Here is a 24,856-nt window from a genome sequence, read left to right on the forward strand (position 1 = left end):
AGGGATTATATACACTTTTACTTAGATTTTCAGTCTTCTGTGGATTTAACAGGAGTTAACCCCAACATAATTTGAAAGCATCTGAGTCATTCAGAAAGTACCGTAAAGGGGAACAAGTAGACATAGAGAAAGGTATATATTACATGTGTACTTTTGAGTCTTGGTAAAGATTTTATTTTTAATTATGAGTTTATATGTGTTTGAATAAATGAGTACAGTTCCTGCAGAGGCCGGAAGAGAGCATCCAGTGCCCTGGAGCTGGAATTACAGGGGTTTGAGCTACCCAATATGGGCTCTAGCAATTGAACTTGGATTCTCTTGGAAGAACAGCAAGTAGTCTTAACCACTGAGATGCTACTCTAGCCCTTAACTGGGTCTTACTCACGATGATAAAAGAAACATCTCTGTATCCTATTCTGTTTTAAAATGAATTTAAAACGTATGTGTATATACTCGTGTGTGTGTGTGTGTGTGTGTGTGTGTGTGTATGTGTGTGTGTGATAAACACACTTTCTAGACATACCTGTGCATCCAGGTATATGTATTCTTATACTTAAACCAATGGTTAGATACATTAAATATCTAAGACGAAAGTATAAAAAAGGATACATATAATTTTGAAGCCATGTAAATATTTTGTATATTTTAAAATACCAACTGTCAAAGGTCAGTCCCTAAAGCCAGGTTACATATAAAGAAGCTCCTGTGTAGTTCTGAGTGGTGACAGTGTTACTTGGACATTCTTTTTTTTTTAAATTTATTTATTTATTAAGGATTTCTGCCTCCTCCCCGCCACCGCCTCCCATTTCCCTCCCCCTCCCCTGATCAAGTCCCTCTCCCTCATCAGCTCGAAGAGCAATCAGGGTTCCCTGACCTGTGGGAAGTCCGTACTTGGACATTCTTACAGGTAACCCTGAGCACAGTGATTTGGCAGCTGTAGAGATGCATGTCTGTAGTCCCCACACTCAGGAAGCAGAAGCCGGAAGATTATGAAGTCCAGGCCAACCTGGGCTACATAGTAAGGTCTTATCTTAGACAAACAGTGATTTGACTGTACATTTATAGAATAATACACCTTCAGAACAAAAAAAAACTCCTTTTAAAAACATCTTAGTCTTTAGTAATCATGTTGGTGTCTTAATTTAAGTCAAAAGGGAACTGAGTATGTTGGTATTTTAGAAACTGGAAAGAAACAGAATATATGAAAGTAATTTGAATTTGGTCAATATGACCTCAAGATGTAACTTTTCTTTATATAAAAATTGGGTAATTTCCTAGGCCAGTCAGTCATGGTAGCTCATAGCTATAAACCCAGCATTTGGGAGGCAGAAACAAGAGAATCCAGAGTTTGGGTCCAAACTGTAATACATACTGAGTTCCAGGCTAGCTTAGGCTACAGAGGTAAACCCTGTCTCAAAAAGCAAACTTGTCTCCTCTGTGTTAGACGTGGTAGCCCACCCCATGGCTGTGAGCAGCCTTCCCCCTCCCAGTTTTGTCTCTTAATGCCAGCAGTCTAAGAGAGAAGTACCAGTTGAATGAGGACATGAGGTCGTATCAAAGCAAAGAGCCCGATCAGGAAAGCCAAAGCTCACTGAAGCCACCACAGCTGGCTGGAACAAGGCTAGAGTACTACACTACTCAAGTTTGGAAAGCCCCGTACCAACTGAGTGTGCAATGACTGAGAAGCTGTGGTTAAACCTTTGGGATGCGTGTAAACAAAGTCTCCTTCTGATTGTCCTCAAATGCCAGGGAAATGACTTACCACTGTTGCTGCTCCCAATACCCCTGAGATAGTGTCCCTCTGAGCCCAGGCTGGCCCAGAACTGCAGCTGAGGATGTCTTTGAACAGAATCCTCCTGCCTCTGCCTCCCAAATGCTGTGATCACAGGCATGTGCTGCCATGCCCAGTCCAACTTACTACTTTTTAAAATGACAAATAAGGGAAGGGAGTTGTGTTTTGTTTTGTTTTGTTTTGTTTTGCTTTGCTTTTCTTATATGACTGTTGCCCAGAATACTCAAATTGCTGACAAAAAGCAGTCTTCACAAAAAGCAGTATCCCTGTTAGTAAATGAAGATGTCATGCCACCTCCATCCTGTTGCAAGAGTGGACATCGGCCTTTGAAAACTTCATGCAAATAATCAGACAACCCCTGAATCTGATTGCACACGTACTTCTAACTGCTGACTTACAGGAAAGGGAACAGACAGCAGAGGATGCTAAATTACACCATGGAGAGTCATTCATTAGAACAGTCTGTGGGAAACTGCAGAACAGATGACTCGCTGTTTCTAGTGAATGCCAAGGAAAATGTGATAGAAGAGAAAGCTGTAGATTGAAAACATATTAACCATCTGCAGCATGTGACTCTTATTTATATTTTGGTTCGCGTAAGCTTGGATGAAAAGAACATTTATAGAACAAGGGACTGTGAAAACACCACTATTTAGTGATATTAGAGTTGCTGCCTTTGTGTGTGTGAGACTTTTATTGTAGCCTTTATTTTAACTTTTTTTTTTTTTTTAATTTTCGAGACAGGGTTTCTCCATAGCTTTTGGTTCCTGTCCTGGAACTAGCTCTTCTAGACCAGGCTGGCCTCGAACTCACAGAGATTCGCCTGCCTCTGCTTCCTGAGTGCTGGGATTAAAGGCGTGCGCCACCACCGCTTGGCCTTTATTTTAACTTTTAAGATTATCTTTATTTGTGTGCACCTACATAAATGTATGTGCATCATGTGCATGGTAGGTACCCACAGAGATCAGAAGAGGATGTTGCATCCCCTGGAACTGGAATTAGAGATGTTTGTGAACCTCCTTGTGATTGCTGAAAACTGAACCTCAGTCCTCTGGAAGAGCAGTCAGTGCCCTTAGCCATCTTTTATTCTAAGGAAAGGCATATGTTGAAATGTTTACAGTAAAATGGTATACTATCTAGAGTATGCTTCCCAGTGCCCTGGGGGAGGTGTGGTGCATGGAGCTTTAGAGAGGAAATGAGTCAGTCTGAGTTGAGCATTGCTAGGGCTTGGCGATGGTGGGGGGCATTATGTCCTTCTCTCTCAACTTTTGTATGAGTTATAAGTTTTTCGTCATAGAACAATGTGTAAAATATAAGAAACCAGCCACAGCTGCTGCATAAGCTCGCTCAGAACCCAACAAAAGCCTCAGTAATGTAACTAATTTGTTATTTTCTTACAATCAAGCTTAGCAACCTTCCTTTTTAGTTAATGTTTTGTTTTATTTTAAATTTAGCTCTATCGAACATTTTCAGAGATGCTACAGTGTTCTCATGTATCCCTAGCCCATTTTCTCATTCCAGTGTCTTATTTTACCACATTTGTAAAAACTGAGAAACAACACTGACAAATTGCTATTAATAAAATCCAGAGTTTATTGTCCCTTCATCTTCTTTACTTTGTGACAGTTGTTGGGTCTTCCATTTTCTCCCCGACCACCACGGGTCTAAAGTACTGGCCAGGGTTCTGTAGCATGCCTCTCCACCTGCGATTGTCCCATTTTATTTTTCATGATTAGACTGGGCTTATGAGCTTGCGCAAAGAAAAGTAGCCTTGCATGACATCACATCCCGCTGCTGCCATTAGAGGGCTTTCACTGTGCACGAACCTGCCTTGCTTGGCTGAGGGAGCTCTTGCAGCTTCCTCCACTGTGGAGTGAAGTGCTTCGTTTCCCTGTGCTGTTCTTTGGAAGCACGTCACTCAGTCTAGCCCACACTCAAGTCAGATGGGGAAGGTGGTTAAACTTTCCCCAGTGGGATGCTGAGACCACCCCAGGTTCAGTGATTGAGACTCCCAGGACCTGGCATGGGGCTGTGTGTGAGGCTGTGCTGTCACAGCAGAAGCAAGGGAGATGCCTGGGAAATGATTTGAGAGAAACCAGACAGAAGCTTCCAAAAGTCCTCACTCCAGGAGTGCTCCAGGAGAGTACGACTCCTCTGCAGCAGCTATGGCAACACTTGCAAATTGTAAATGATCCAAAGCTGCTGGGTGGAGAAGCCCAGTGTTGTCTGGCTGGTTGCATAGACACCTGCTGAGGCATGGGCCAAGATGACACATACCTGAGGACACAGATACCGGCATTAACCACATTCTCAGCACAAGCACGTGAGGCTCACTGGAGCCCACTTGCACATCCCAGTGCAGAGACCTGTTTCCTAGACAGGTTACCAGCCTTGAAGGCCGGCACAGGCTGGCTAAGAACAGCCGGCCTTCACTGCTCATTTTTCTGTGTGGTAAAATGTCTGTATATCATTACTTTGACTGCCGCTGCTATTTTGAAGAGAAAAAAGGCAATAATAAAATATGTAGCACATCATAACAGAAACGATATGACAATAAGTATGATGAAATGAATATTTAAGTCAGAGCAGGGTTTTTCTACTGAAATATGTGGCCATGTAGCTCTTTGGTTGCTTCTCTAACATCCCCTCCACCCCGTTTCTGAACACTACTATGAAAACATTACCCCTACTGCAGCTTTCAGAGTCTTTTATAATAAAAATGCCTCCAGGTTTCCACCTCTTCTGCCAGAGAATTAAAAGGTGGCATGTGTGTTCCATAGTAATAATGCACTAGTAACGCAAGCTCATCCGGGGTGGAGCTACAGGAGTGACTGCAGAGACCTGCGGTACTACTCATTTACTCTTTCTTAATAGGAAAAGCGTGGCCTTCGTGAATTGCGAGTTCTTGAGAACTTGAAGAATATGATCGAGGAAACAAATGAGCGCATGCTTCCCAAATGCAGAGAGACAATGCAGGATGGTCTGGAGGAGACCCTGCAGAAACGTAAGTCCAGCTGATCCTGCAGCCTTGATCTCAGATGCTCCCATGCCCAGGCATATTCTCCTGAGTGTTGTTGCGGAGGGGAGGAGAGTGTTCCTGACTGGGCCTCACCAGAGGACAGCCCAGCCAGTCCAGTCTAGTGTGGTCACGATGTCATTAATATCCAAAGGAAAATGTGTGTACAATCATTTCACAAGATGAGCTCTTTAGGATGGGAGAAAATTCATACTTTTTATCTTAAAAAATTTAAAATTTTCTCTCCAAGAAAATATATGATGACCAGGAAATGAGTTTCCTTTTCAAATGGACTTTGAGAAGTTTTGGTTGTTTGCCAGAAAAACAAAACAAAATCTCCTATATAAATGTTTATATTTTATCAGTTTCTGCATTAAACAGAGAAGAGGTAACAGACAAAAGAATATTTGTTAGTGTTTTTTTTAATATTAGACTTCAACATAAAAGAAACTTGTAGCGGGTGTCTGATGTTAAAATTAGGCTTGCAGAATAACATCAAGGCATTTCCTTAGATGTCTACACTAAGAACTTGTAGCTTGTCCACGGAGAGAGGATGATTGAAGCACAGGTGGAGCCAGCCTGTGAGGAAGGGGACAAAGTCAACCTAACTGTGAGGGAGGGGGTGAAGCCAGCCTGTGAGGGAGACAGGAAAGAGCCCTCAGTTAGCAGTGCAGTCTCATGAGGGTCATGTGTACTATGAAGTTGAAAATATCCCAAGATTGATTTCTTCATGTAAAATAGCAGAAAAAACTTTAAAAAAAATTTGACATTAGACTTTTCCCACTGCATGTTCCCTAACTGCTGTTCCCACTGCTGCACCCCTAACTAACAAACAAGCGTTCTAGGTAGTCTGCTACAAGTCGGGTGGAGGAGTTCCTCTGCACATGTGTGTACACGGAGGCCAGGGGTCAACTCAGGTGTCATTCCTTGCTTCTTAAGAGAGAGTCTCTCACTAGGACCGGGGGCTCTCTGAGTAAGCTAGACTAGTTGACTAGTCTAGTGTCTGCCTCCCCAGTGCTGAGAATACAGGTGTGCCCCACTGTGCCTGGCTTTTCTGTGTGGGCACTGAGGATCAACCAGTTCTTCATTCTTGTGTGTGCCTTACCAGCTGAGCCCTCCCCCACCCCTGGTTACTGTCAGTTGGAATGCTCAGATAGGAATTGAGAAGAACTTTGACACAGGAACTCTAAAGCTGTTGAATAAGATACAGTGAGAAACAATGGACAGTTATGTGACTGGTTTTCTCTTTAGACTGAAGTTATTCTGCTCTCGGTCCTTCCTAGTGAAATTTTATCAGTAATTTAGAATCTGAACCAAAAGTAGGTTTCCTTGACTGGAAGCATCATATCCTAGTGATTAGGGATCTGGCCTCTGAAGTATTCTGGGGCATAATGTTAGTGTGAGAAACTTGGCTGTGGCCTTGAAGCTCTTCTCCGCTAGCCATGGGAGAAGCTGCGGCAGAAGGACTCCAGCATTGGGGTTTTCTTAGGTCGGGTTTGCTAAGTCTCGTGGCTCTAATGGAAATAATGTTGTACCTGCAAACTGGATAGTTTTAAAAATTAACCTGGGTCCAGCTGTCACCCCTTGCAGAGTTATTTTGTAAAGCTTGGTGTTTTAACCCCGTGCTACCATGCTTCTTTTCACTTGTGTAAAACCATTAGAACAAGCTTCCACGTGGAATATTTTCTCATCTAAGTAGAGCATCAAGAGTGGTAGGTGTGTCGTTCTGTGCCTGTCCTTAGAACCATCTTCATCTCCTGGAATTCATGGTTGAGACCCGACAGATGCAGACCTTGCTCACTTGGGCAGAGTGTCCTAGGCTGGGTAAACTCTGTCTGTGCTCATCCACAAAAAGGCACAAAAAGGCACCTCCTAAGGGAAGAATATTATAGCCATCCTGTTCTGAAGACACAAGTGTCTGTGTCCTGCTTATCAATTATTTAATAAGCTTCTGAATTTCAGCAGGTCTTCAAGTAAGGACAGGAAGCCTACCAGTTCCCTACTCATATAGCCAGACTCATCTTTGCTTCTCTTTCCTCCCTGTAGGCTGGTCTCCACATAGGATATGTCAGGTTTGGTCATTACTATGTCAAAATCTTCTCACCTTCTGTAGAGTAAAAGTGAAATTCTCTAATAGCCTGGAGGCTTCTGCATTGGTCCCCTACTCTGACTTCATACCCTGCCACTTTCTTTTTCCCTTACTGTGTTCTGGCCATACTGACCTCCTCACTCTCTCTAATATGCCAAGCACACTCCCACCACAGGGTCTTGCACTTGCTGCTTCCCCTAGAACATTCCCTCAGGTTTCCTGCAAGTCTCTGCTCAGACATCAACTGTAAGAACTTTCTTGGCCTTCTTAACATTTCCCATACCCTTCCTTTTAGCATTGCTACACTCTCTGCCTTGCATTTTAATCTATAAATCTGCTACCGCCTGACATGCTAAATACTTATCTGTGTATTGCCCCATCCTCCCTACTAAAACAGAAATCCATGTGCTCAGGACTTCCTCCATTGTATGTCACCCAATCAGTGTTTAGCACCTTCTTGCTGATCTCTAATTACCCATTTGAAATCAATGGCAGAGAGCACAGCTATCATCTGTTCTAATGCTAGTCTGAGATATTGCTGCTGTATGGTGTTGAAGCTCACAACATAGCCATAATGATAAAATTTGTTTCCCTTTTATATGAGACAGATTAAGACATTGCTAGCTAAGTGCAGCAGAGTAATTCCGTAAGGGTATTAATCTCCTTCAGTAACCTTTTGTAAATTGAACGCATTTACCTTGTGTAGCAAGTGTTCCAGCCCTGTAGCACAGCAGCAGGAGGCAGGCTAAGGGAAGAGCATCAGGAATTCAAGGTCATCCCTGGCTATATAGTGAGAATGAGGGTGACCTTGGCAACTTGAGACCCTATCTCAGGTGGGGCCACTTAGTAAGTTACTGTTATTTTTCACAAGTCAATACAGCTTCCTGGCACAGCTAGCTCAAGAGAGTGCTTCCTACTGAGGGTGTAGCTAGAATCTGATATGAAATGAGAAGAAGCCTCTACAAAATGGGCCTTCTCATGTTCTTACTGACCATGAAGGAAGGGGATGTTTAGAGTAGTCAGGCAATTATTTTATTTAGATTTAGAAAGACAGATTGCATAAGTTTAGAAAAGCCTTTTCTGAGCTTGAGATGGCTCAGTGGGGAAAGACACTTGCTGACAACCTGGATTCAATCCCTGGAACCCACATAGTAGTCTGAGAGAAGTAGCTACAAAGTTGTCCTTTGGCCTGTCGGGCTCACATGCCTGCGCATATGTACAAAATGAAATTTAAAAAAACAAAGGCCTTTTCTGTTTTGTCTCTAAGTGGCTGGAATGTGAATAACTTCACAGGGAATCAAGTGCTGAGCCTGAATGTTCTTCCCAAATATGGAGACAGTTTTATAGAGGATCAGAGTTGTAGGCTTGTCATGCATCTGAAGGAAGTTTTTAAAGTCTGTGGCAATCCACAGGTAAATGTAGTCTTCACTGCCTCATCAAGGAAACTTCTTACAATAAAGATAAGAGACAACCACAGAAAATCACAGCCAATCAAATTGCAGATCTGTAGAGCCTAGTCCCATTGGATACATCTACATAACATTTCTGAACCTGAAAGACCCTCAGAGAGGACCTTTCCTCTCTGATGAAGACCCCAGAACCAGGACACTCCGAGACCAGGCCACATGATTCAATTAGCAAGAGGTTTATTGAGTAAACACAGGTACCTGCGGGCAGCAAGTCTTTCGGAGGACTTGTGCGCCTGCAGACTTGGGGGAGGTCTTTTTATAGGGAAGAGCAAAAAGCAAGTTTACAGAAGCAAAAGTGTGATTATCGGTTGACCAGAATGAGGCGGGGGCATGAATGGTTTCCTCTCTCAGCAAGGGTGTCAGCAAAAAGCAAGCTTACAGAAGCAAAAGCGTGGTTATCGGAATGAGGCGGGGGCATGAATGGTTTCCTCTCTCAGCATGGATGCATGGCAACAGTCATCCTGTTCCTATCTTATAGCTAACATGCTTTGTTGATATCCTATCTTATTGACATCTTGCCTTGCAGTCTTCCTATCTCTATCTCCTGCTCTGTCAGGCACATGGGATGTTCTTACGGGAGCAGGCTGACTGCTGATCCAAAGAGTTTTTTTTTTTTTAAAGCAAACAGAACGTTCCCCCGGGAGCATGCTAGCTGCGGGTTTTGAGGAGGGGGTCTGTAGGGTCTTTCAAACCGAAAGGTCAGGAAACATTGAAGAAGAAGGGGCAGAAAGACTGTAAGAGCCAGGGGATCAGGGAGTTTGCTATGAGACTATGTCTTCTAGTATAATGGTAGAAGCTGCACCAGTAATATCTCATCAGCATGACTGCCTATACATGAACTGAACATGGACAACACCAGTAGACATGCCAAAGTGGGTGGGGAACAGCCCACAAGGCTTCAACTGTACACAACGAACAAAGGCAGCTAAGGAACACTGAGAGTGGGAGAAACAACGTTTCCAGAGAAGAGCATACCAGTTGATTATCCAATACTAAATGGTCAGCCCTGAAAGCATACATATAACTAACATTATACATATACAGATTGTGTAGATTATATTTAAGAATATGTATGTATCTATCTATATAGCTATAGATAGATGCCTGTAATAACAATGGACAAAGAGGCTATGGATTTGGAAGAGAACAAAGGGTGTGTGTGGGAGGTTTGGAGGGAGGAAAGGGGAGGGGAGAATGATGTAAGTATAGTCTGGGGGAGGGGCTGTGACAGGGGACAGCAAAAGTGGCATGGTTCACAACTTTTCTTTTAAATTGCAGTCAGAGTATTCCAGAAATACAAAGAATACAGAAAATCAGATTTTTAAGTTCTGTTCATAGAGCCAGGAAGGAAGAAAGACAAACAGGAAATGATAGTACCATACTTAGGAACGATGATATCATACTCACTGCCACAGAAAGAAGGCGGATCTAATCAGCGCCTCTCATTCTGTTTTCATATTTTTGTTAAGAAAAAAAAAAACTGGGAAGCTAATCCTCAGTCCTAAGATGTTGCCTGTGATCTAGCAAAGCTTGTTACTAGTCACCAGTGATGCAGTTTTTGAACATGAGGGGAGGTGGAGGTTCACAGATTTCTGAAAGAAATCACAGCCCCTGCCCTGGTGTGGGCTTATGTCCTGATCTGATCAGGCCTGGGCAGGGGAAAGAAGGCAGACAATTAGATAGATGGCTTCCAGCTTCAGCAGTTGTAAGAAGGCGACCCTGTAGGGCTGTGCTTCTGCTGAAGGTGTTTCACAACTAAAAACACTTTGATGATTGGAAAGGGAGGGCAGCACAGAGAGTAAGGTGCTCAGCCTGCCATCCCTTGATGCTGCTGTGCGAAGAGCTGCTCTTTTGTTCTTGTTTGTCCTTTGGAGCCAGGGCCTTTCCTGTGGCTAAGGCTCTGGAACTCACTCTGTAGACCAGACTGTCCTACAGGTCTCTCATTAAACCTGGGTCTTGGCATTTTGGCTCGACTGTCTCTGCCCTCGGTACTGGGCTTAGAGACATAGGAGCCCAGTACTTAGACCAAACTTAGGTCTTCACATTTGTGCAGCCATCTTCCCAGCCCTGTTATATGATTCTTATTAATAAAATGTAATATCAGGCATGTTTACTGTGCTTTCTGATGAATGAACATATCCATCCTCATTTGTAAAATGAGTAATGACACCAGACAGAGACTTGCAGGAAAATTGAGAGGAAAATGTTAAGAATATTTTCCTAACACGAGCTCTCTGCCGACGCAAATTCTCAATCAAGCCAAATCAAAATAAGCCAAATTAAGAAATATCCAGGTTTAATGGGAGTTTCTGCGCTCTCTGGTGGCCTCCAGGGACCGCGAAGGCAACCTCTGGTAGGAAGAAAAAGAGACCATGTGTTTTGGGAGTTCACTTAAATACTCTTAGGAGTGGTCCTGACCTCCCCTCCCCCCGCCCCCGGAGGGGTTAGGACCTGGCCTGCTGGGATTTGGAGTCCAGAGTGCTAATAACTCTCAGGGTCAGGAGGCTAGGATAGATGCAAGGGGCTGGGGCCTAAGCTCCCAACTTAACAGAAAAATGTTCCAGGACAGTAGCAGTGCAGAAGCCCTGTGGTGGGAGTATGCTTGGCGTGTTGAAGAAGAGTGAAGAGGTTGGTGTGGCCAGAACAAATGTTTGGTTGCAAAGGCAGGATTTGTAAGATGAGGAGCTGGGGGCGGGGTGCACAGCAAGAGCAGAGCCTGCATGTTAGCAGGCTCTGCAGTGTGTGTGGAATCAGTGGACAAGCAAAAAGACACACAGTCACAACTGCCTAAGGATTTGAGGAACTCGGGGATTCCTCAGTCTGGGAGTGGCTTTGTAATATTGTATGACCAGAGTCTTTCCTGAGATCCACCGCATGAGGTGTGGTTTCCACTTGTGCCATCACAACAGCACTCTGAAAATTTTAGATTTGAGAGCATTTTGAATTTACGGGTGCTCACTGTTTATTAGAATTTTGGTTCTTAATGAATGGAAATGATCTTATGTATTTTCAAGCTGAGGAGAGGTGGATGTTGTAGCAGCATCTGGGGTGAGCTACAAGACAGGAAAGGCGAGAAGAGGGAGCAGAAAGCTCTGGAGGATGTGTAGTTGTCAAGCCTTGCCTGTGAGAGAACAGCCCCATAAATCAGAAAAAAGGAGGAGCGGAGGGACTCAGTCTGTAAAGGCTTAAATTGCCATTGAAACCCCACTTTCTGTTTTATTTCAGTGCAAGCAGCCAACGACTCCATCTGCAGACTCCAACAGAGAGAACAGGAACGAGAAAAGGTAAAAATAGGTAACTTGAGCAAAGAGGCATATAATTCTTGACATCTGTTATTTTATTAGCATTTATTTTTAGTCCAAGAGTTCTCTAAGTTCATTTTCTGACATTTCTGATATGCTGACATTTTAAAAAAACAACTTAAGGATGGGGCTGGAGAGATGGCTCAGCACTGGCTGCTCTTCCACCAGACTTGCTCACAATTATATGTAACTCTGGTCCCAGGGGGCCCAGTGCCCTCTTCTGGCCTTCTCGGGCACTGCATTCACATGATGCACAAATATCTGTCCACATAAAACAACTCATACACTAACAAATATACAGGGGGAAAGATTTAAAGATGGCTAAAACACTAAGATGTGTTGGAAACATGGTGGTACCATCTTCATCTTCTTTTTAAATGTTTATTTGGGTTTTTTTGTTTGTTTGTTTTGTTTTTCGAGACAGGGTTTCTCTGTGGTTTTGGAGCCTGTCCTGTAACTAGCTCTTGTAGACCAGGCTGGTCTCGAACTCACAGAGATCCGCCTGCCTCTGCCTCCCAAGTGCTGGGATTAAAGGCGTGCGCCACCACCGCCCGGCTAAATGTTTATTTGTGTATGTTGAAGGGTATGCAGGTACTTCTCTGGGCATTTGTGCTTCTGGAGGCCAGAGGTTGACATCTGGTATCTTCCTCAATTCCCTGTGCCCAACTTTTGGAGAAAGGGTCTCGTTGATCTTGGGCTCATCAGGTAAATGCCAGCATAGTGTTGAGTGAAGTGGAGGCAGGGACTGGAGTGGATATGCCAGGGTGGACGGTAGAGACGGTTTAATCCTGTTCTTTACCAGCTGCTACCAGGGGATAAACAATTATTTGTTATGATTAAGGCAATTTCTAGACTCAGGGATCTAAAATCCAGGAGTCATAAGCCACAAATACTAATAGAAAGTAGGCCAAAGCCTGTGCTATAGTCAAGTTACTGGAGACTTGTGTGACCTTAGCCAAAGGAATGCTTAGGAAGTCCTGGCCGTCCACGCCCAACCCGACTGGCAAGTAAGAATCTAGTTGCTGGTGGGTAGAGGACGGCTGTTAGAGGGTAGGGAAGATGACATAAGGAAAGACAAGAGATGGGAGAAACTAGTGTCCGGCCAAGGTGGACGTCCAGGTGACAGCTCTGGGGAGTGGAGGGTCCTGAGTCCTGTGTTGCACATTTTGTTACTGGGGCACAGGGGCATTTTTGTTTTTGAGAAACAAAATATCTGGTAGAATTCAGGCTGCACATTTTGTTTATTTTGAGACAGAATCTAATATATATTGCCCAAGCTGGTCTTATGCTTGCTGTGTAGCAAAGGATAGCCTTAAACTCCTGATTTTCCTGCCTATAGTTCCCACGTTCTGTGGTTTAGACTTCTGCACTGTGCCTGGCTTTAAAAATGAATATTTTTGAATATACTGAAATGCTGTTTCACTAAGAATTAGTATAGAGTCAGTGGGCCTTGCATTTATAAGGAGCTACTCTGATTATTCCCCTCAGATAGTTTAATAAATTAGCACTCTTGAAGTTATGAAAGAGGTGTATTTTCACAGACTAGCAGCAAGTGAAAATTCCTAACATTCTTACTGGGATTTTAATCTAAGTCCTCATTTTTTTCAGTATTATACTTACTTAATAATCAGAGCATTGGAAGTGTATGGCTGCAGGTCCTTAAAGTTACTTGTTTCATTTTTACTGCCACCTCACTTCCTCCTGAAAGTTTGACGTGGCCGAGGTTTTAGTAGATGTGTGTGTGTGTGCACATACACAAAGGTGAAGCTTAGCTCCTTGGACAGCAAGTGTGTACAGATGAAAAATGACCTCCTTTTGCACTTTCCTGCCTGATGTTAGTTGTTGCCTTGGGTTATCCTGTTGGCTACGTTTTACATATTTGAAAGGCTCTCAAAACAAAGAAAGATGGGAGTAGTAATGGAATAAAATAGGCTGTTAGCATTAATCAGTAATTCTTTTATGTTAAGACAATTTGTGGAATTCTGTGGGAAGTAAATTGATAAGCGTCATTTGTCCAAATCACATTTCCCACAATTGATATCTAAAAGTACATTCAAAAGAACAATATATGCACATTCTGCAGTTGTCTAGCATGTCTTAAGAACTACCCTAATACAGAGTTGTATTCCGGGGACTGACAGAATAGTGAACTAAATACAGTTGGCTCATGAATTCCACTTGCTCTCACCAACAGGCTGTGGAGAGGTGAGGTGGCCAGGAACAGCTGTCAGAGCGTAAACTGGGTCCGTGTACACACATCCACTTTGGCAGCCCTGGCTAGCCACCCCGGTGAGCTTCTGTTTCATCTCGACCACAGACATTTACTAACTTTAGCTAGCTTCCTTTATGATATTGTCAGGAGAACAGTGACATTACATGAAGCCTCGTTCTTGATTAAATTTGAAAATAACCATTGTTCTTGATAGAATTAGAAAATACAAAGTAAGATGAGTACATATTGCTCCATGTAAAATAGTTTTAATAGTTTTTATAGTGATACTTCTTTCTGAAGTCATTTCCCCTGTTCCAATGTAAAGCTTGTGTAAATGCAACATCATGTGTATTATTGACAGATATTCCAAACCTTCCTGATACCCAGAACCCCTCAGGCTGGCCTCTGAGTGCTAGGATTATAGATAGGTCTTAGCTGCCATGTTGGCTTCCAAAAGGCCTTCCCAACCTCAGTTGACCTGTTAAGAATTTTCCCTTAGTAGAGTTCCTCAGCCTTGGTGCTGCTGGCACTGTAGACCACAAGCATGATGGAGTCTCCATGGCGCTTTCCTTAGCATTGGCCTCTGCCCTCTAATTGCCATAGCATCTCTCTCTCATCCTGTGTCCCCATGCCAAACAACTTTTAAAGATGAAAAGAACTACTGACTTAAACTAATACATGCAAAAATGTTTCTCCTGTGTGACCAGGCTTTATTCATAGACTTGGTTTTAGATATAAATTAGTATCAGGATCATTTTCTACTTAAATGTCTCTAATGTGGTACTGCCATAAGCCAATTTATTATTATTCTTACTTCCAAGTAGATAAAGATGATATCATTATAGCTATTCACTTTGGCTGCACAGTTGTAGCCCACTGACTAATTTTCCGAGCCATGAAACTCAGTACTTGTTAACACTAATTCATCGTCTACTCCATGCCTGGCATCCAGCATTCTACTTTCTGTCTTTATGAATTATATCATAATAAAAGTGTGCTCAGGTGGTCCTTGAACTCACTATATAGTTGAGTGTGGTCTCAAACTTGCTGTGTAGCAGAGGATGACCTTGAACTTCTTACCTTCTGCTTCTACCCCCTGAGTGTTAGAATTACAGGTACCTGTCTCCAGTCCTGGTTTGTTTGGTTTTTTGTTTGTTTTTGTTTTTTGGTTTGGGTTTTGGTGGTGCTGGAGATTAAACCCATGATCTTATGCATGCCAGGCAAGCACTCTACCAACTGAACTATATCCCTAGCTCAAGATGGCTTATTTCTTCAGAGGTGGTTTTCAAGGCTTGTTCACATAATAGTATGCCACCAAAATTTTGTCCTTTTAAAGGATGGATGGCTATGCAATTATGCATATATATAACTATATGTGTATATCCACACACTACATTTGTGTGCATACACGTACACACACTCACACTACACTTGAAGAATGTGTACCTTTCACTTGAAGAATGTGTACCTTTCTGTGAACACCTGGGTAAACCCTTGGCTGCCCTAAATAATACTGCCGTTGACTTGGGTTTACAATATTATTCATACCCTTTCCTTTAACTCTTTAAGGCAAATATCCCAAAGTGCAATTCTGAATTACATGGCAATTCTATATCTCTTTTTTGAGATGCAAACCTAATATTAATGTTTAGCTATAATTACCACAAATCTTAAGTTTTTATCTTTAAGTACAGTATTTTATGACTTTGGTTGCCTTTAAAAAACTATATTCCATGTTCTTGTCTTTTTTGAAGTATTTCATGTTTTAGGTCTATCTTCTATAAAATTGAGTATTATTTAAAATGCAAAAGTTTAGGTGACTGTACTATTTACCGTAGCAGAAGATGGAGGGTAAATGTTCTATTCCAGATTCCCTGGGGTCTTGTGCTAGATTGTTCACTCCTCTCTGCCCCTGTGCTATAGTGTTTCCTCCTACCCCTCCCTCTTCTGGTGCTGTCTCAGACACCAGTGTCCGGTTGGAATGTATGAAATGTTGGATGCTTATGCCCAGTGTCTTCTGAAAGTGGCGGTATTTTTAGCTAGACCTTAGAGGTTTTTGTTCTCTAGCTTGCAAGTGTGCACTTACAACATTGTCAGCACCTGAGCATATAGCTAACGTATTTAAAGCAGGAGATTAGGCAAGGGCTAAGTGGAATGACTTCAGGAACTCCTTGGAGGAAAGCCACAGAAGATCTTCATTTGGGTTGGGAACTGTCAGTTTTCAATCTAATGGTCACCTGGGCCTTGAGTTCAAGGAATGATTTGACGGACAGCAGAATGCTAGTTGGGTATGTTTACGTCTTTAGTCACAGTATTCTGCACTACAGAAGAGGTCCTTGGTCTGGGGAAGTGGTTCAGGATTGAAGAGGCATACCGCTTTTGGACTGGGGAGGGTGCTCAGTGTTAGGAGCCCCCCACCTCCAGAGGACCCAAGTTTAAGTCCCAGCACTCACTTCAGGCAGCTCGGACCTGCTTGTCACTTCAGCTCCAGGAATCCAGCACCTCTTTCTATCTCCAGGGGACCCCCCGACATGTAACATCTACTCAGACACACACATACATATAAATATAAATAAATAATAAATCAAAGACAGAACACATATTGCTCTTACAGAGGAGCAGAGTTCAGTTCCCATCATGACACAGTGCCGCTCACAACCTCCTCTACCTCCAGTTCCACTGACTGCACATGCACACACCCTCTTTTCTTTAGGACTAGAAGTGCTGATCTTTGATCTTTGATGCTGGCCTTCTTAAGAATCTTTTCTACAGCCATCTGGTTAACAGTTACTACGTCAGGTGCAATGAATTGAACACAAAGGTGGGAGGACTGTGGTTTTGCCCAAGACACCTGTGTTGTCTGAATTACAAAACCCTATTGCTTAAAATGGAAAACTATGGTATTAAAATTAAGAAATACACTTTTAGCTGGCTGGGGGGTAAACAGTGATGTGGTATGCTTTTTAGAAGCTTACTGTGACTTATATAATAATATTTACCTTTTATTAAGTTCCTCAGGCACTAAGCTAGGAACTTGGCAGGCATTGCCTCCAGTATTCATAAACTTTATTTATGAACACAAAATATAATTTTCTTCAGTTCTTTAGGCCAAAGAAACTTTTACCTTGCGCAGTGTCTTGTTGTTGGTGGTGGGAGATCCTGAATTTGAAATGAGGCTGTTGTGCCTCCTCCCAGGTCTGTATTTCTCTCTGTTGAGCTGCACTGACTCGGATGTTGTCATCCGAGGGCATGCCCAGGCAGCTTCCTTATGGAACACATCAAAAGGCCAGCTAAGCCAGTGATTGCTTTTCAGTTACAAAGAAAGGAGAAGACTAACATCTGAGCATGTGTGTTACTGTTCCTTGTATTTATTATAAAGAAGAATTCGGACTGACAAGGGGGCACACAATAAATAAACAAACAAACAAATAAGTAGATCAAGTTGAACAAAGTGCCATTTTCATAAAGTGTGTTTATGTTTTCCCTTTAGACTGTCACGGTTTTTGTAGTTTTGTTTTCATTTTACAAAATTTCTTCAAGCTAATGTCATAAACTCCTCCTATTTTGTTCAGTTTTTAGAAAATTCCAACCTGTAAGATTAACAGCTTAAAACAATAATGTATTAAAATGGTTGTTTAAATTATTTCTCAAATCACTTGGAGTAGCACCCTCGTGTGGCCCTCCCTTTCCACTCTCCACTGCCTGTTCGTATCCTAGTGCTCTGTGCAGCGTATTTTTAGGGGAACATGGAACTAAAACCACATCCTCAGACTCATTTAATTCCCACTTAAAGACTTCAGGTTCTTGACAACATTGGACAACTTGGCAGAAAACCTATAGCCAAAGTTTTTTTTACAGAGGTTAGCAGCTTCTGTAAAACCACCTTTCCCAAGACCTGGTATGCAGCCCTTGGTAGGAAAGGCATGGGTCTCTGTGACTGTGACTCAGCAGCCCAGCTATTAGATAAGGGACAGTGGAGGGACAAGGGTCTTTCCTTAAGCCTTCCTTCATTTGTCTGAAAATGAGATAGTATGGTTTACAAGAGGCAATTTTAGAAGTGGGTAAGTTTTGCCAAGCGACTAGTTCTGGGGTACATTTCATAGGCACTGAGAATGTACTGACCTTTGTAGAGGCCCCAGAACGTATAAACTGTCAGAAACAGTCACCATTCTCCTAGTAATGGTGCTGTCATTCAAGGTCAAAGTCTGTTCTCTGACCCCTTTTTTTCAATTTTTAAAATTTTAAAGTAAAATATAATTACATCATTTTCTCCTTTCTTTTTCCTACCTCCAATCCTTCCTAGGCACCCCCTCATTCCCTCTTAAATTCATGGCTTCTTTTTCTGATATATATATGTAAATAAATAAATGCAACCTGCTGGATTTATTTAGTATTAATAGTTTCAGGGTTGACTGCTTGGTATTGAACAACCAATTAGGGAGCTCATCCTTGGAAAGTCTAATTCTCCTACTCTCAGCTTTTGTTAGTTGCCTATAGTTCTTTGTCTGGGGCCGAGGCATCATGAGTTTTTTCCCCTTCCATGTTAGCATGTCAACTGGTATTATCTTGTTTGGGTCTTGTTTAGATAGCCATATTATTGAGATTTCATGTGTGTAGTTTCCTTGTTTCTAGGAGATATAGTTCCACAGCAGACTTTCTGGTCCTCTCGCTCTTAATAATGTTCCCACCTCCTTTTCTAAGATGTTCTCTGAGTCTTAGGGTAGAGGTAGTACTGTAGATGTATTAATTGGGATTGGGTACCCTGTGGTCAGTTGTTCTCTGCATTTTGACCAGTGGTATTCTGTAATAGTTCTCATCTGCTACAAAGAGAGCTTCTTTGGTCAGGAGTAAGAGCTGCACTTGCCTGAGGGTATAAGGATAAGTTAGACTGCTGTTGGTTACAGTCAAGATGTGAGTGCCGCTATTGCACCTTAAGGCTGTCTGCCACGTTAATCATTGATGTGATCCATAGGCATCAGGTGCTTTCCTCTTTTGACAGCTTACATAGTACCTCAGGGAGACTCAAGTCTCCCAAGTCCTATCTGATATATGTAGCATCTTCAGCAATTCAGATTTACCTTCAAGCTCTAGGAAGCAACTATGGATAACAGCAGTAGCCTGTATTATTTGGGGAATCTCTTGGGCCCTTTGAAATTGATATGCAGGAATCTAGAAGGACTTCGTATTCTGTATAGGTTCTGGTGGTTTGTTTCATAGAACTTAGACGGAGTCCAAATCCCTTTTTTTTTCTTTTTACAATATTATATCTGTATTTTATGATACTCAAAAGAAAGCAAACCTTTGTAGGTACAGAAATGAACACCATCCTGAAAACAACTTAGATATTTGACATGAGGTGGTGATCACTTTAAAACTAGACTGAACCTTGAGATGTCTTGGAATCTCCTACAGTGACTGCTAACATGTGATTCTTTTTAATGTATCAGAAAATGTAAGTCAGAAAATTTAACTTCTTGCAGTGATATTTCAATATGTATTTTTTTAGACTTGATTAAAACTATATGTAGTTGCCAGGCATGGTGGCGCACACCTTTAATCCCAGTACTTGGAGACAGATAGGTGAGTCTCTGAGTTTGAGGCCAGCCTGGTTTACAAAGTGAGCTCTGGGACAACCAGAGATGTTACACAAAGAAACCCTGTCTCAAGAAACCAAAAACCAAAACAAAACAAACAAACAAAAAAAAACTACCTATAGTTAATGAGAACCTTGAAAGAAATAAAAGGGTGAAGATGACTTGAATTTTTGTCATTTAATGATGCTAGAAGCCCCGGAGACAGCTGGTGGTGGAGCACCAGCCCAGGGATCTCTAGGCTCTGGGTTCAGATCCCTGGCACCATAAAGACACTGAGCATTTTAGAAATTCTAGAAATGTGAGTGCCCATGTTCACTTATAGTAAGGAAAGTTTCAAATATTTCTAATATCATACATTTATTTATTCATTCGTTCATTCATTCATTTACTTATAAGGCAAGGTCACTCTGTACCCCAGACTGGTCTTGAACTCAAAGTGACCCTCCAGCCTTAGCCTCCCAAGTGCTGGGATTACAGAGCTCATGCATCATGTTCTTACTGCGTACTGAAACCGTCATGCACTTTTAGCACTGTGACTGTCTGCTGGTTGCTACAATAACTGTCAGGTGACAGCATTCTGTTGTGTCATCTGCATGTGTGCAAAAGATGCTATGTGGCTTCCATGCTCTCTTTTCTCAGGTGATTCATGACCACTTGACAGCTAGTGAGAAGCAGCGTCTACTCCAGTGGGAGGAGTTCCTGAAAGAACAGCCACAGCGCCGAGCTGAAGTGGACGATGAGCACAGAAGAGCCATGGAAAGGCTCAGGGAGCAGTATGCCGCAATGGAGAAGGACCTAGCAAAGTTTTCTACCTTTTAAGAATCTGATCTACAGGGACAGATGAATGAGAAGGCACTGGCTTCCCCCAAATCTTCTACCAACCACAGAGCCTCTTCTGCAAGCTTAAGAAAACACGCAGTGGCACTCCTAGGTCTGAAGAGAGAAACTTCTGGAGCCAGATAAATGTCCACTGGAAGAAGAGTGCTTGCGTGTCTGAATGTGATCATCTGAAGAAAAGTGAAAACGGGACTGATGTGTTACGAGTCAGATTTTGGTCTTTTCGGTGATGAGCTCAGATTGCTGTGTGCACAGTTCTCCAAGAGTCCACTTCATTGTCACCAAGGGTAAAGGGTTTATTATTGTGGATTAAATGGCAGGTATGATAGCTGCCTGTCACAGCATCCTTGGGGAAGGGTCAGAACAGCTCCTCTTGTGACAGAGATGCCATGGTGGGCTTTCTTGGAGACACCAGATTTTGCAGAACAACACAATACTGTGTGTTTTACTGGGTGACATGACACATGCCTTGTAGCATTTAATATTTTCATCTTCTAAATTATGCTTAGGAGAAAAATCCTACCAAAATGTATTTTGACATTTAGCCTCTCCAAGGATCATCATCCTGCCCATAGTACCCCCTCTCTCCTTTTGTGTCCATTTTGCTTTGTGTGGGCTCTTTAAGGAACAGCATCTGTGCATGCTTCAGCTGCTCAGTGGGTAGTCAGCAGAGTCCACATGGAGTCCCTCCGGAACCATGTAAGACTGGCTCTGGGCAAACCAGAAATGTCCATCCACACAGCAGATGATCTGTGTGAGAGGTGAATCCCCTGCGTATTAATGTCCGTCCTCTAGCAGGTGTGTCCCATGGAACACCACTGTCCATCACCACTGTGATCATTACACATTTGCCCTTAATCTAATCCAAGAACCATGTTGAGTTTCATTTGCTATAAATTAAACAGACATGCATGCAGCCATTTAAGGAGATGCATAGCCAGTGGATTTGAGGTGCAGGTGAGTCTTTCTAGTATTTTCTGTTGCTTTTTAGTCAAGAAAGGTAAGAAAGAAAATACCTCACTCTCATGATATCTCAGTGTTTTCACTGCAGAAAATTGACAATGCTTGCCTGTGTAAATGTATGGCCAACTGTGAAAGCTTCATTCTTGGCTCATGCTGAAATGTGATTAAAGCTAATAGAAGAGATGAAATAAGTATTTGAGACTTCTTTCAGTAACACTGAACTTCTGCCAACTTTCTCTGTCTGCTACTGTAGGCCTGACAGGCTCATCAATCATCCTCTGGTCCCTGGGCTGAAAGAGCACTTGCTGACACAGAAGCATGCTAGAATTTTCTTAATTCTCTTTTGGTGGATGGAAAAAAACATTTCCAAAAATAGCCAACACGTGAAAAGGGAAGGGAGGGGGCCACAAGTAAAAACCCCCTTTGTATCATAGGCACTCTTTGGAATGTCGTTAGTGACCACCACACCATTAATGGCTGCTATCAAATCAGAATTCTGTGTGCGGGTGGGCGTGTGTACTGTGCTCACTCGACACATAACACAGCAAAGGTTTCTGGTGCTTTGTGTGCATCACAAACTAATAAGTACTTTATCTCCTCAATTTGTGTACAGCACACACCTTTGTAAGGAGAGCAGACCAGGATGGTGTCTAAGCTTTTTTGTTCCTGCACCCAGTTTCCTCCAGCACTGTTAAGGGTCGGTTGCTTTGCCTTCCTGTTGTCGTGTTCAGTGGTGAACACTTCTCCTTCTCTTCCTTTCCAAGTCAACTTTGTTACATATTTTTATTTAAAGAATTCAGTTGCATAATTTACATTTGTGCTATGTTGAACAGAGACACTGTGGTTATGTGTGGCTCACAGGATTCTAACAATCAAACGAAATAATGCGTTATAATTTTAAACTGTTAGGAAATGTTGATTTGAGTGTAAGTTTTGGTTGTAATTAATTTCGCCTTGACATGTGACATTTTCTTTTTTGTTCCTAACTGATAGATTTTAAATTCTGTTTTTATTATTGATTCCTCCTATAGTTGAAGTCTATTCAGAGGATAGGTACATATACAATTGAATTGTTGAGATTTGTTAGGGTTTGCATTAGTGGATACGGTCTGTTTCACAGCTGTTCACAGTGCGTGGAAAACATGCACTTGCAGTCAGGGGTCTTAGGCCAGGCTTGTTATGTACAGGACTGCTGTCCCTTTCCTGTTGGGTTTACTATTTTATCCCTAAAACTAACTATTAATTTTTGTTTTATGTGTTTTGGGGCTTTGTTGCTAAGTACATTCAGCCCCAACTAGATGTGATTCAGAAACTAACTGGAGCTTTTTTTTTTTTCCTGGTTTTCTTAACTAGAAAGTGTAATCCATTTATACTTCTTAAAACTACTAATATATTAGGATTTACTTACATTATTTTAAACTTTTAGCATTTATCTATTGGGGGAGGACAAACCACCACACATGTAGAAGTCAAAGGATAACCTATGGGAGTCAGTTCTCCCTTCTGCTATATGGATTCTGACAACCAAGCTCAGTCTTAAATTTTATTTTCATGTTTTGTCCCATCTTTCCTGCTTTTTCACAACCCTCCATTTTCTTGCCTTGCTTTGGATAGACTGTTTTCCCATGGACTTCTCTTGTACTAGCTTCGAAGTTGAGTGCTCAGTTTTTTTATCTTTCATGCTCACCTGCATTAGTAGTCAAAACCTAAATTTCCTGTCCTTCCCCCTGTTCAACATGAAAGCTCTTACAGAGTGTCTGATTTCCTCCTCAACTTAGAAATCTAGAATTTTAGTTGCATCTTGTTTGACTCCCCTCTCAGTTCTGCGCACTGTCTGCCCAGACTTACCCGCAGCTATGTGGAAAGCTGTCAGGGTGCAGTTGCAGGGTGGCAATTATTTTCTTCCTCCCCGTCTTTTCTTGTTGCTTCTGAAATGACACCTGTCCATGTGATCGGCACCTTGGTCCTCCCTGGGTGACTTTCAAGATTCTCCTCTTTGGTGAGAGTTAAACATTCTACTTTCCCAGCACCACCAATTTCTCCCTGATGGAGGAAGGTCATTGGCCAATAAAGGAACTGCTTGGCCCTGTGGGTGGAGTAAACAGAACAAAATGCTGGGAGGAAGAGGAAGTGAGGTCAGAGACTCCACAGCTCTCTCCGGAGCAGACGCCTCAGCAGAGACGCCATGCCCTGCTCCCTGGCAGACACATGCGACGAAGCTCCGACCCAGGATGGACATAGGCTAGAATCTTCCTGGTAAGCGCACCATGGGGTGCCACACACAGATGATTAGAAATGGGCTAAATTAATATGTGAGAATTAGCCTAGAAGAGAATGGGCCAAGCAGTGCTTAAAAGAATACAGTGTCCGTGTAATTATTTCGGGGCATAAGCTAGCCGAGCAGGCGGCCGGGGTGCTGGGAACGCAGCCCCACCACCGCTCTTATTACTACATCTCCCTCGCAACACTGCAAGCCCCAGACCATATCCCCTTTACCTCTGTGTATAAAACAAGTTGTAAGTTCTCACCTGTCTTATGAAGGAGCGAGATCTGCTGCCTCTCAATGTCGGCTGATTGGTGCCTGGGGATCCCAGGCATAGAGGAAAGAGTTGAGCCTGCAATACCCACTGTGACCTGCAGCTGCCCTTTTCAGCCCTGGCATGAAGATTTGATCTTTTTGTAGTAAAAGGAAAGAGAAAGAAAAAGACTGAAGTGTGTGTAGGAAGAGACAGAGGCACCAGACATGTGCTTCTGTTTTGCTCTTTCTAACCCAGTGAGGATAGGGAAAAAGGTCACGTGAGGGTAGAAGCGAGACTGGCTGTCTGATAGCCAGGAAGAGAGACCTCATCGCAAGTGACTCCTTGATCTTTGATATCATGGCTGCTAGGTCCAAGAAGGGTAGTTTCCTTTGGTTGAGCAACCCACCCTATGACAACCAAAGTAGACTGTAGACTGCCACCATCTGTGCCTTTTATTCTTGTCACTCATGTAGACAACGGCTGCTTGAAACCCAGATCCTTCTAGCCAGAAGGGAAGGGACACCTCCAGGACAGCTCTCATAACAGAGCTCAGTTACCCTTGTAGAAATGTGTTGTCTCCCAGATCAGCTTCAGTCATTTTCATTGACTTCCCATGAACTCAGCTTTGAATAAAGAATTAAATCATTTCTTGTAGAATTTTTCCAGGGTATTCCATAGCCAGAGAGATCTCTATGTATGGAAACAGCTAAGGAAGTATGTGACGATTTTGCCACATTAAAATTTCCTACAAAAAGAATATGTTTGTTTCTTTTGATATTTGTGCCAAAGAGTTTCTATTATTTTGCTTCTTATTCATGAACTGATTTGATTGTATCTATTTCTACTGTATTTTTTTTGCTATTCATAAGTTAATGAAAGTCAAAATGAGTACAATAGTCTTATTCTAAGTCTCCATAATGGGTTGATGAAATGGCCCTGCAGCAGGATGCCAGGGCTGCTGACCTGAGTTCAGTCCCCAGGAACCACATGGTAGAGGGAGAGAACCAGCTCCTGCAAGTTGTCCTCTGACCTGCACACACGCACATGTACACACATGCATACA

At 42.5% G+C, this 24,856-nt stretch overlaps 1 protein-coding gene across 1 annotated transcript in view; it reads left to right on the top strand.

Moving 5' to 3' along the window:
- Bloc1s5 (biogenesis of lysosomal organelles complex 1 subunit 5) overlaps window positions 1-21,565 on the top strand; it is a 36,745-nt gene extending 15,180 nt beyond the window's left edge. Inside the window, exons 3-5 of the mRNA XM_041632587.1 lie at window positions 4,667-4,796; window positions 11,592-11,650; window positions 20,114-21,565. Of these exons, the coding sequence (XP_041488521.1) occupies window positions 4,667-4,796; window positions 11,592-11,650; window positions 20,114-20,293 (369 nt within the window). The 3' untranslated portion in view covers window positions 20,294-21,565. The remainder of the gene's footprint in view (window positions 1-4,666; window positions 4,797-11,591; window positions 11,651-20,113) is intronic.
- The last annotated feature ends 3,291 nt before the right edge of the window (window positions 21,566-24,856 follow it).

The sequence above is a fragment of the Microtus oregoni genome, unplaced genomic scaffold (assembly GCF_018167655.1).
Source record: "Microtus oregoni isolate MIOR12 unplaced genomic scaffold, Mior012 000042F_ref0000377, whole genome shotgun sequence".
NCBI classification, from domain to species: Eukaryota; Metazoa; Chordata; class Mammalia; order Rodentia; family Cricetidae; genus Microtus; species Microtus oregoni.